General features: G+C 39.1%; 2 protein-coding genes across 5 annotated transcripts in view; both read left to right on the top strand.

Annotated features, from left to right (window-relative positions):
* Positions 1–1,224, top strand: part of LOC107740902 (uncharacterized) — a 2,657-nt gene extending 1,433 nt beyond the window's left edge. The window contains exons 3-4 of the mRNA XM_016553443.1: positions 396–618; positions 1,136–1,224. Coding sequence (XP_016408929.1) covers positions 396–618; positions 1,136–1,224 — 312 coding nt within the window. The remainder of the gene's footprint in view (positions 1–395; positions 619–1,135) is intronic.
* Positions 1,225–2,068: 844 nt separating this feature from the next.
* Positions 2,069–11,470, top strand: LOC107740894 (protein regulator of cytokinesis 1-like). 4 transcript variants are annotated; one of them, XM_016553438.1, is made up of 15 exons: positions 2,069–2,127; positions 3,828–3,960; positions 4,039–4,161; positions 4,274–4,507; positions 5,407–5,577; positions 6,084–6,233; positions 6,326–6,473; positions 7,707–7,843; positions 8,552–8,647; positions 8,734–8,880; positions 8,970–9,080; positions 9,623–9,721; positions 9,802–9,960; positions 10,047–10,075; positions 10,819–11,466. In XM_016553438.1, exons 2-15 carry the CDS (start codon positions 3,949–3,951, stop codon positions 10,865–10,867), a joined length of 1,665 nt encoding a protein of 554 aa, XP_016408924.1. In that variant the 5' UTR covers positions 2,069–2,127; positions 3,828–3,948; the 3' UTR covers positions 10,868–11,466. The 4 variants fall into 4 exon arrangements, with proteins under 4 accessions (XP_016408924.1, XP_016408922.1, XP_016408921.1 ...); XM_016553436.1 differs by lacking the exon at positions 2,069–2,127 and adding an exon at positions 3,072–3,261 and having other exon boundaries at positions 10,050–10,075; positions 10,819–11,470; XM_016553435.1 differs by lacking the exon at positions 2,069–2,127 and adding an exon at positions 3,072–3,261 and having other exon boundaries at positions 10,819–11,470.
* The last annotated feature ends 1,445 nt before the right edge of the window (positions 11,471–12,915 follow it).

Below are 12,915 nucleotides of genomic sequence, written 5' to 3'. Positions count from 1 at the left end.
AAGTTTGGGGTCAGTACATTTTTATTCTTTCTTTTTTTGAAAGAACTTAAACCTTTATTCAGCAAGGATGTGTTACATTTTTAAGAAGTGATAGCTAAAGCATCACAGAAATAAATTATATTTTAAAGGATATTAAAATAGAAACCATTATTTTATATTGTAATAACATTTTGCAAGATTACTGTTTTTTCTGTATTTTTGATAAAATAAATGCAGCCATGATGAGCATAAGAGACTTTTTAAAAAAACATTACAAGTCTTACTGATCCCAAACTTTTGACCGGTAGTGTATATTATTATGTGTTTGCTTATATTCATCATATACATTTGGAATTTTATGTACAGTATATGTATCTTTATATATAACAATGTTCACATGTTGTCCTGTTCTGCAGTATTCATTCACTCTGGAGAAAAAGATCATGGCTGCATGGGAAGAACAGCAGTGGAAGAACAGGAAAGCCAAAAAAATGCCCCAGAGTGTGTGTCCCACCTGCCCGCCGTATTGGCTGATGTTCAGCAGCCCACAGCAGAGCCGCAGGGGGCACCTCAGAAGTGCAGAATTATGGGAACTGGGCCCACGCCCCTGCAGTTTAAGCCTCAGTGCTGCTGACTCGCGTAAGCTCCGCCCACTACGGGCGGTCCAGTTCCTCATCGCTGACACGGACTCCGAGGGCGGCTACAGCGAAGACAACGAGAGCTCATCTGAGGATGATGCTGTTCGTAGCAAAGAAAGACCGAAGAGTTCCGATCCACCGTGCCCACAGATTTCTGCACATCACACCCAGCGAGGCTCCACCCCTCGCCCCGTCCCTTCCGGCACTCTCCACAAGGCCCGACCAAGCTCCGCCTCCTCTGTAAAAGACATACGTAAGCCTGTCCCCCCTGCCCTCAACCAGACACCGCAGGGCAGCCCTCACGGCTCCAGAGCCCCCCGCAGGAAACCCGGTGTAACGAGAACCAGCGGGCGACGGAACTCACACACCCTCCTACAGCCGAGACCCTCGTCCGCAGGACCGCTGCCCTCCGCCAGGACTCAGAAACACTCTTCAAATGTAACACACACACTGTAGATCCATAGATCTTATTTATAGGTCTTATTTAGGATTACTGATGAGCTGATCTTGTGTTTTAGGGTGTACGTCCGCGGACGTCCGCAGGACTACAGGATGCTTCAGCAGATCTTCTGTGCGCTTTGAGTCAGGAAGAGAGGGATCTTCTTGAAGCTGTTACACAACATGGATACACACTGCACACTGCCATAGTAGCACTGCAGAGGACAGGACCCAAGAGTCCAGATCAGGTAACACACACACTACATGCAAACACACATATACAGTAAATATACACATTCTCTCTCTCATTCTTTCTGGATCTTCTCCAGATTTTGAGTTACCTTATGTCATGTGACCGTCTGTGTCGGCTGGGTTATGAGAAGACTCAGGTGGAAGAAGCTTTGGAGATGTTCCAGAACTGTGAGACCAAGGTGAGACACCCTACCAATCAGCATCAAGGGCACAAAATGCCCCTCTAATCAGCATTTAGCGCTCCAAACACTCAAACAATCGGCATTCAGTACACAAAACACCTCTCAAATCAGCAACCAGTTGGCATTTAATGGACAAAACATTCCTCAAATCAGCATTTAGCAAGCCAGACACTTAACCAATCGGCATTCAGTGCACAAAACTCCTCCAAATCGGCATTTGATGCTCCAAACACTCAACCAGTCAGCATCCAGTGCCCAAAATGTCCCTCAAATCAGCATTTAGCACTAAACATCCCTCACAAAACAAACCGTCCATTTAGAATTTAGCACTAAAAACACGCATCCAATCAACATTTAGCACATTAAATACACCAACCTGATCTATTGTAACTGTATTGATGTTTCTGTGTTCCTCTCAGGCTTCAGAGTTCCTGTTTCTGCTGGCTCAGTTCTGTGAGATGGGTTTCCAGCAGAGCACCATTAAAGAAGTTTTACTGGTGCATGAGAACCATAAAGAGAAAGCCCTGGAGGAGCTTATGACCCGCAGTGGCTAAGAACACATAAAAAGATCCTAAGCTATGTGAGCAAATGAATCGCCACCTCCATGAGTGAAATAATCCTCAACTCCATGAGTAAATGTATAAATGAATCCTCAGCTATATGAGCATATGAATCAGTCTTCATCTCTATTAATGCATTAATGAATCTCTATCTTCAGCTCCATAAATTAATGTATAAATACTTACAAATCCTTCAGAATGAATGAATCCTTTGGAGCTTTAATACTCCAGTCTCTCATGGAGAAGAGGTCTTGTTTGTTGATTCATTTCATTGTAATCATTATTATATTGATGCCATATGATTAACTGTAGGTCTGACTTCATGACAAAGATTAATAGTTGATGACAGAACCATCGATCAAAATTCATCATGAGGATGATTAATCATCTAGTAAAAATAAAAATTTGAAAAGAGCTAGGGACCGTTTTAATGACTTTAATTAAACACTGTTGTGATATTTGTTATGCATCAGTTGTTTAGTTTCAGGACTGTTTTCCTAATGTTTGGAATGTAATAAGAGGTGCTGATTTTGCATAAACATTGTCAAACAGTAGCCTATCACCAATTATTAATCTCACAATAAGAGAACAATAAATAAACCTCTGATCTGATTGCTATATTTCTGTCAGTCTGTTTCCCTGATGCTGTCTTTCTTTATTTCTTCTTTATTTTATTTACAATACATTTTTATCTATTAAAGTTTTTATACAAAAAAAAAAAAAATCTCAAAAAGAAACTCATCACATGCTAGTGAAAAGTGCCTTCATAATACAGAAAACTATAAATTTAAAAGGGATTATTTGCCTTGATAAATTTACATTAAAAAATATAACAAATCAGTCACGATTTGATTACATTCTGTTCTGCTGATTAATGGTTCCGAACTAAACGTCATGACTCGTTCCATTCATCAGCACAGCCAGTTAAACTGGTCAATCAGCTGGCTTGAATTGTCAGCCAATCAGTGTGCTTGAATAGTGCCTATCATGTCCGTCAGCCTATCAGCGAGCAGGATGTAGTTGCCTAGCTTGGTCTCGGCCAATCAGAGACTAGAGGCGTTTTAGTGCGACGTTTGAATTTTTAGCCAGAAGTTACAAGGCTAGCGTCGGCTAGATCGTGAAATAAAGCTTAAAATAAAGTTCAGAAGTAGCACTTAACGACTGTGTAAATCTCATCGGAGATCTGCGGCGGAAGGACAGGATGAGGAAGAGGTAAGAAACAGAGAGAGTTTGGAAGTGTAAAAATTTGTTTATGTATAGATTAGTGTATGTATTGTGCTAATGCTAGCTTCAGTTTTTCGATGCGAATGTTTTAGTAAAAATAGTTTTTAGGTTAAAAATGGTCGATATTTTCGTGATTTTGTTTATTTTTTTTAAGATGGATTTAGCATTAGCACGCAAGTTATGAAAATACTGCTATTTATAAACATCGCCATTTTCAACAAGCCGTTTTCCAGAATATCAACGATAATCAATTAATTCTGCTATTAATGGAAACTATAGTGGTTTTATTATTCAACAATACAATCAGTAATGCTGCACATTTATTGATCATTTAGTAATAAACATATGACTTATATTTGTCAATATGAAGTATAATTGTCAATAATGCTGTTGATTTGATTATTAATTCATAAGACAAATACTAAAAGGGCAAGCTCATTTTATTATACTGTTTAATAATATACAGCACTGTCTGACATCTGAATCTTTAAATGACATGTAAGATAACAGAACATGAGCATGTATTCATTAGATATGAACGTGTGTAATTTCAGTGAGATCCACGCTGCAGAGTCTGTATCATGTCTGACCAAGGCTCTCAATGAGCTGAAGGACATCTGGGAGGAGATCGGGATCCCGGAGGACCAGAGGCTGCAGCGCACCGACGCCGTTCACATGCACATCAAGGTCAGTTCAGGTCATCTGCGTTTCTCATTGACTGGAGAATGGAGACACCGGTACAATGTGAAATCTTTGCGATTGCAGAAACTGCTGGACATGATGATCGCAGAGGAGGAGGGCTTGAGGAAACGCTTGCTGAGCAGTATCGAAACATGCAGAAAAGAGGTGGCCAGCCTGTGTAATGAACTTCAGGTGCAGGAGTATCAGGTGAGTCACTCTGATCCAAGTCATTTTTGGATAACGGCATAGTAACAGCCTGTGCACTCTGGATGTTTTGTAAAGCCGGCCAATCAGATTGCAGATTTTGTGTGCTTGGCAGGAGGAAGATGGTCTTACGATGCTGCAGTTGGAGAAGGATCTCCGTACACAGGTCAAAATGATGCTAAAAGAGAAAAGTTCTCGTCAGAGCGCGCTGAAATCTCTGATTCAGCAGGATCAAGATCTGTGTGACATCCTGTGTGATGACCTCTTCCCCATCCATCCCGAACGAGTGCCGTCACAACAGCAGCTGCAGAACTACAGACAACACATCAACGCCCGCAACCAGGAGAAGGTAAAACACACTTGCAGAGCTGTCTGTTTTTTTTTTGTCTTTTTGTTTTTTAGTATGTGAAATAGTATTGACATACTAAGTTGACTATATTGGCAATGTATACGGTTTTAAAATTTTCCAATAATTCAATAATCAAGTCATATTGTCTGTGATGATTTGGGGTGCAATGTCATCTGCTGGTGTTGGTCCATTGTGTTTTTTGAAAACCAACGTCACTGCACCCGTTTACCAAGAAATTTTGGAGCACTTCATGCTTCCTTCTGCTGACCAGCTTTTTAAAGATGCTGATTTCATTTTCCAAACGCACCAAAAGTTGGTTAAGTGACCGTAGTGTTGGTGTGCTTGACTGGCCAGCAAACTCACCAGACCTGAACCCCATAGAGAATCTATGGGGTATTGTCAAGAGGAAAATGAGAAACAAATTTTTTTTTAAACCGTGATAGACCACAATTCAAATGTTTGGGTAAATTAAGATTTAAAAATTGAGCTTTCTATTCATCAAAGACTCATGAAAAGAATTACTTAACAGTAAAAACTGTTAAGCTGAGCACCAATAATTGAGCTACAAATCAGCATATTAGAGTGATTTCTGAAGGATCATGTGACACTGAAGACTGGAGTAATCACAGAAATTAATTACATTTTAAAATGGAAAACTGTTATTTTAAATTGTAACAACATTTCACAGTATTACTGTTTTATTGTATTTTTGGTCAAATAAATGCAGTATTGCTGAGCATGAGACTTTTTTTCAAAAACATTAATAAATCTTAATTGTTCCAGAGTTTTGACAGCTGGTATATCCTGCATTCTTAAATGAATAGTGTGGTAGTTTGCTTCTCTGCATATGAAAGTATATCCAGATTGGTTACAGGAAGTGTGCTTGTGTGTGTTCACAGGTGCGTCGTCATGCCGAGTTTGTGGAAATGAAGCGTCAGATCACAGTGTTGATGGAGGATTTGGAACAGCATCCTGACACCTCCTTTGAGAAAGACGCCGTGTGTGAAGATGAAGACGCTTTCTGTCTTTCTGTGGAAAACCTCCGCTCACTGAAAGTGTTACTGCACCAGGTACACACACACTTCACACAGTTCTTTTTAGCTGTTGGTTGTAACCCAAATGCTGTCAACTAAAATGAGAAGCAAAGCTGGAGGATCTTGGACACCTTAAACCATTAAATTGAAATGATGAGCCCTTTCACAGTATGATTTATTTACTTGCATATTTATTAAGCAAGCATGCATTAAACTGATTAAAAGTAACAGCCATTTATAATGCTTCAAAAAAAAACTCTAATTAAAATAAATTCAGTTTTTTCTAACTCTGTTCAATCCTGAAATAATGTATGATGATTTCCAAAAATAATAAGCAGTGCAGTTGTTTTAAAAAGAAGAAATGTTTCTTCAGCACCAAATCAGTATATTCTAATGATTTCTGAAGGATCATGTGACACTGAAGACTGAAAATTCAGCTTTGCATCATGGTATCATTATACCAACAATAATTTTTGATGTCAGTGTTTTGTTTTTCCGCAGGTGAAATGTCACTGGCTAATGGTGTGTGTGTTGTATTTCAGCTGGAGAGCCGTAAAGCTGAAAGTGAAGCGCAGTGTGTGTCCATCCGTGGTCGTATTGCGGAGCTGTGGGAGATGTTGCAGGTTCCTGAGGAAGAGAGAGAGAGTCTCATGCAGAACACCCACACTAGCACAAAGAGCAGATTGAATGCAGTAAGTACACTCACCTGTCACTAAAGTAGGTCATGTTGTTTCTGCTGGAATTATAAACCATTCCTCACGCTGTCTGTCTCACTGTGTCACAGCTGCAGGCAGAGCTTCAGCGATTGGAGGAGCTGAAAAAGAAAAGCATTGAGCGTGTTATTCACACAATCCGATCGGAGATTGTCAAGTTTTGGGAGAAATGTTATTACAGCCCGGAGCAGAGACAAGCCTTCACTCCCTACCACAGTGGTATGCTAACTAGTTTCTTGGCTAAATCCCAATTCGCTTACTTCAGAGTACAAAAAGTACCAACTGTGCCAGTGGTGGGAAAGTACAGAAAACTTGACTTTAGAATGTAGTTTTTGAAGGTGTTATTAAAGGAATAGTTCACAAAAAAGGGGGATGTTTGCTGAAAATGTACTCGCCCTCAGGCTATCAAAGATGTAGATGAGTTTTTTGCTTCACCAGAATAGTTTTGGAGAAATGTAGCATTACATCACTTGCTCACCAATGGATCCTCTGCAGTGAATGGGTGCCGTCAGAATGAGAGTCCAAACAGCTGATAAATCATCACAAGTAATCCACACCACTCCAGTCCATCAATGAACATCTTGTGAAGTGAAAAGCTGCATGTTTGTAGGAGACAAATTCATCATTAAGGCAATTTAACTTGAAACTGTCGCTTCTGGACAAAAAATATAGATATATATAGAGTCCATAATGCATAATACCCTTCCTCCAGTGAAAAAGTCCATCCCCTTCTCACATCAAAATCTGACATGTTTTTTTAGAGCTATTTTGGACACTTTTTACTTGTATACTTGGCATGATCTGTGCATATTTCTCTTCTGATTCAGACAAGACAACTTTTTCACTGGAGGAAGCAATATTATAAATAGAGGACTTGTATTTTAGCCAGAAACAACAGTTTAAAGTTAAAGAATGTCTTGATGGATTTGTTTGTTACAAACACAGCTTTTCACTTCATAAGATGTTCATTGATGGACTGAAGTCGTGTGGATTACTTGTGGATTATTGTGATGTTTATCAGCTGTTTGGACTCTCATTCTGACGGCACCCATTCACTGCAGAGGATCCATTGGTGAGCAAGTGATGGAATGCTACATTTCTCCAAACCTGATGAACCTTGGATGGCCTGAGGGTGAATATATTTTAAGCAATTTTTCATAATTGGGTAAACTATTCCTTTAAAATTTCATGTTGATACGGCATTGTATTCATGCATACAGTTTTGTAGCAAAAGGGTTTGTGGATAATATCAGCCCAAAAAACATGGATGCATGCTTCAAAAATCCAGAAATAGTATGCAGTTTGTGCATCTAGACAATGAGACCTAATCTTAATCTAGCATATTGATTAAATTAGTAGAGATTTTATGCAACTTGGAATTGAGCGATAGTGTTTAAAATGCGTTAGGTACACAAAGATTTGTTGACGTTTGATTTTATTTTGTGCTGTTAGATGATCTGGATGAGGAGGTGTTGCGTGAACATGAGCTGGAGTTGGAACGACTGAAGCAGGATTATGCCGAGCACAGCGAGCTGTATGACGCCGTTTCCACCTGGAGCAGCAACTGGACTCTTTATCAGGAACTGGAGGTGTTAAATCATAGGAGATCAGCTGAAAAGATTCAAAACATATTAGTTTTTTTTTTTTTTATTGTTTAGACTCTAAAAGTGGTACTTGAGGCCCACTCAGTGAAACCATCCACTCATACACCTAATCTTTAGTCCAAGTCTGCAAAACTACAAGCACATTACTTGCTTTAAACTCAGTTTGCTATTGTCAAACAAACTTTTTGCAAACCTCTAAACACAGTTCTTTACATTACACACATCATTCAAAACTAACAGCTCTTTTGTTTCATTTGGTAAACACTGCCATTTAAATGCCACACTCATTTACTGATGACCTACACCCAGAGATCATGTGTTGAAAACACTTAGACATCATTTGTTATGTATGACAAACTCCTGTGCACTCCCCTGCACTCTGAACAAGCAAAAGACACACGAGAGTAGTGTTTCACATTCTTCACGTCTGTGTAGTTATGTGGCTATCTGTATGCGTCTAATTATTTTATGTTTGTGTGTAGAGTTACTATGCAAAAATATAATTTTTAGAAAAGTTAAAATAGTTTTGACTTTTGAATGAAGTGTTTGCTTTTGGAAGAGATGTGTGATGTTTTGTGTGTAGAGTTTTGAGAAATGGAGCCATGGTTTCAAAACCTGTGTGTAAGCATTTTTTAAAAACCGTAAAGATGTTTGTGAAAATCAGTCTAATTATGGTTGGTCTTCTTTCTCCAGAAAAAAGCCACAGACCCCTCTCGCTTTAACAACAGAGGGGGAAACCTGCTGAAGGAGGAGAAACAGAGAGTCGACCTGCAGAAGAGTTTGCCGAAGGTTTGAGCCGCTCTTTAAGCGAACTCTGAAGTTTGATTGACTGGAATGGCTTGTACGCTCATGTTTGTTTTGTCTTGATTGGCCAGCTGGAGAAGAGTCTGAAGGCTCAGATTGACCAATGGGAAGCGACGCACTGTAAAGAGTTTCATGTGAACGGGCAGCCGTTCCTGCAGTATGTGGAAGACCAGTGGAATCGACACCATATGGAGAAAGAGAGAGAAAAACAGGAACGGGTATGAACACTTTTTTTCTTGAAATTACTACTTCGGACTTAAATTTTATTTCGAATATTAGTTTCTGACATGAGGTTTGTACTGTGCAGCAAATGAAGAAAATGAAGCAGACGGAGGAAGATCTGCTGTACGGCACCATCATCAGAACCCCAACCAAGAGAAGACTCGCTGGAACCCCGACACCTGGAAAAACACGCAAGGTACTGACTGCATATGTGTACTAACTGTCGATCAATATGATTTTACCAATGCCTTGATGCCAGTATCAATTGCAGGGATGCTAATACCAATAAAATAAATATGTAATCTATTGCAGTGTCATTTTATAATCATAGCAGATGTACACTACACTAAGGCCTGGTTTCACAGACAGGGTTTAGGTTAAGCCAGGATTTAGGCCATGGTTCAATTAGGACATCTAAATATCTTTTATAAACATGCCTTAGAAAATAACATTACTCGTGTGCATCTTGAGACAAAACAATGGCACGGACATATTTTAAGATCAGTCAGTGCAAGTTTCTCTCCGTTAAAACAGCCCAGACATACATTTTAGGGCTTAAGTCTTGTCTGTTAAACCGGGAGGAAATGTACCCGAAATTGCTGTTTTGCATTTATACTTTTCTAAAAGAAAAAAGAATAAGAATAATTTTATATACATTTAATGTTATTATTACACAAACATATATTAAACAAAATTATATATATTAAAAAAAAATGTATTTATTTTATTTTTTTTTAGCTGACATCCACCTCTAGCATGTGTAGCTCCACCCCAAACACGACACTCCGTTCCATATGCTCCTCCCCTTCTTTGAGACCGCCCCTTTCCTCCAGCAAGGTGAGTTATGCTGTTTAAACCTGTTATTATATATTAATTTCTATTCTAATCATTAAAACTGTAAACGGCCTCTCTGCTAGTTGTGTGCACGGACACCTGCCCGTGGCCGAACCCCTCGTGGTCTGGAGAGGAACAAGGAGAATATCTCCCATCTGAGCGGAGCTTTGCGCACGATGGCCGCCAGCCCTCAAATAAATTACTCCATTACATCCGTGGCCTCCTCCTACTCCGAGTTTGCGGTACGTTCATTATCCTGCAGTCTAGACGCACAGGCAGCAGATGTAATCAAGTGACCGCCGTGTGCTTATTCTGCCTTCTGTTATAGAAGGACTCTGAATCCACTGCAGCGTCCAGGTCTGTATATCTAAAACCATTCACTGTCCATCACACTAACACACACTCTTCTCGTCTAACCCGACTAACGGAGGAGGGTCTGTGTTTGTGTGTGCGTGCGCTTTCAGCTTCTAACAGTGAAATGAGCACTTGGAGACAGAAACACAACAACTAAAATACAATCTGCTGTTTTTAAAGACCCTATGAAATCATAATTGGAGGTGTGTGACATTTAAAAAGTGGTGAAATGGCAAACTGACGGTTGTCAGATTATTTCATTGGGGCTTTAATGATATGAAATTAGTTTTTCTGTCAGTATTGGTCTCCTGGATCCACAGATTAGCTGGGCAGAATGGTGAATTATTTATCTGCTGTAAATAAGCCATCACTGATGTTCCTTCAACTATTTAAGCTTAGAGAAAAGATGAATCTTGCAGAGGGGTTTAGTTCACGCAGAAATGGAAACTCTCCCTCAAGGTGTTCCAAACTGAACACCTGCTGGTAGCCATTGACTTCCAAAGTATTTTTTTCCCCATACTATTTAAGTCAGTGGCTACCAGCAACTGTTTGGTTGTCAACATTCTTCAAGATATCTTATGTGTTCAACAGAAGAAAGAAATTCATATAGGTTTGGAACCATGATTATATTATTGTTCGTTTTTGGGTGAACTGTCCCTTTAAGACCGGTAAAAGATGCGTAAACATGAAGGGTTGTGTACTGTCTAATGGTAATATGACTTCATATTTGTGTTTTTTGCCTACAGCGGGAGCTCTCAAATGCCTCTAAATCCAGCGTCAAGGCTGGAGTTCTGAACTCTACCATCACACACTGAACTCCGTGGATCAAAGATGGACGGATGGGCATCAATGAAGACAAAAAAAAGCTTTTATGGAAATACTGAATGTGAATCATTTAGAATTTGTTGAAGAATTGTAAATATTTTAGCTCTGCATTTTACTATTTTTTTCTCTTGACTTGTTTTTTTATTTTTCTCCCTTTATTTAATTTTCCTTTTATGAGTTTTAAACAAGTGATTCTCTGTCTTTGAGCTTGACTTCACCTGCAGTTTTTATGAAAACTCCATTAACACTGATCTTAGGCCTCTGAGATGTTTTTTTTTATATATATATACTCTTAAAATCACGTTGGCATTTAGATGCATTTCAGATTTTTTTTTCTCTAATTGCACGGCACACTAAGTTTATTTAGCATCACTCTGAAATTGCTGCTACTGTGGTGGTTGGCATCCTGTAAATAAATGTTTGTTTTCATGGGGACATTTTGTACTTTGGAAGTGATTTATTTATTAGGATGGATGAGAATGAACATTGGGTGAATATTAAATTTATTTCTATTTATAGTATTATTCAAAGTGTGTACCTGAACAATAAACTTAAACAGCTGTTGAGCTGAAGATACACAGCAAAAATTCAAATAGGAGTTTTTGATCTCTTGTATCTGACCAATCCGAGACATCTCTGAGTTTAGTTTGTAGAAAGGCGCTATATAAAATAAACATTATTATTATTATAACTTATGAAACGCTACCATTTTATTTTTAACGTAAGCGCGGGCGTTTTTAACGTAAATGTGCGAGACTTCCGGTGTCAGGCAGTGCCAAAACTTTTATAGTGTTTGATGTTGGGAACTGTTATTTGTTATATTATTTTAATAGCGCAAATTTGATCGTTTACTGCACCTTGTTGAAAAAAAAAATCATTTTTGGACACTTGGGGGCGTGAGATACTCAGGTACTATGATAGTACCATGTTTTTTTTGGACAAGTACCATGGTATTATTTGAGGGAGGCATCTAACTTATCTATCGTTTTATCCGTGTTAGCTAAATCACAAGGGCTCAAGTACACAAATTAAAACATTTTTGCCTACAAAATACCAATATCATATAAAATGAAGGTTAGAGTCCTAAAACAATGTTCCCGGGACTAATATTTGTTTATATAAATATCAAGTTTATTTTAAATATTCAACTGCAACATTTATTAGAATAATGTTTTCGATATTTTTGTATTGTGACGCTTTTGCTGTCTTAGCTTGTTTTGATGTTTGAATATAATCGGCTGTTTAATTTCAGGTTTAGCTGTGACAATTTACCCCATTTAGTGCCGCTATTGGGGCATGTTGTCACAAAAGCACAAAGCTTTTATTGAATTATTGTTCGATAAATTGTATATTTTTAATGGGTAATAACGGTGGAAATGTTCAATAGCATGTTGTAGCCAAGACTTCGCGTGCCTAAATCAACCCTGAGAAATATTAAGTGTGACAACTAGCCTCTTCTCCCTTATTCGTGTGTGTGTGTGTGTGTTAGTGCTGAAGTTGCATTGCAGGGGTGGGACTCCTGCATTCAGATCTTCATCATGCGCAGAGGAAAACCCAGACTCACTTCAGATCGGATCTAAACCCTAAACACGCGCGCGAGTCAGAAGCGATCGGGTGCTGCACGTGCATCTGATGCTGTAATGCGCGTTAATTGATGGATGAAAGTGTGCGCGAGCAGGAGAGGGAGAAACAGACACTGTTGAAGAAGGTAAGAGCACACGCAAGCGCTCATGATCTCGTGTTTATGAGCACTCCTATTTCACGTGCATATGCTGCAAGTGTCGCGAGTCTCTCCTGTATTATGACTGTATCTGCACATTATCTCATACAGTAATGTATTAGTATTTGATGTATTTCAGACACATGCGCTGCAGAATTATTGTCATGCGTTTTCTGCTTGTTGGTTTTGGTTCGATATGGAAGTGCTGATGCAGTGCGCGTGCCCGCGGCTCGGGTGGTTGTCATGGTGATCGTGATGGACCCTCCCCTGATGATGGGGGGGGGGCATTAATTTAACA

Source organism: Sinocyclocheilus rhinocerous, unplaced genomic scaffold (assembly GCF_001515625.1).
Source record: "Sinocyclocheilus rhinocerous isolate Xijiao unplaced genomic scaffold, SAMN03320098_v1.1 scaffold1668, whole genome shotgun sequence".
Lineage (NCBI taxonomy): Eukaryota > Metazoa > Chordata > Actinopteri > Cypriniformes > Cyprinidae > Sinocyclocheilus > Sinocyclocheilus rhinocerous.
This window is presented reverse-complemented; position numbering and strand designations above follow the sequence as displayed.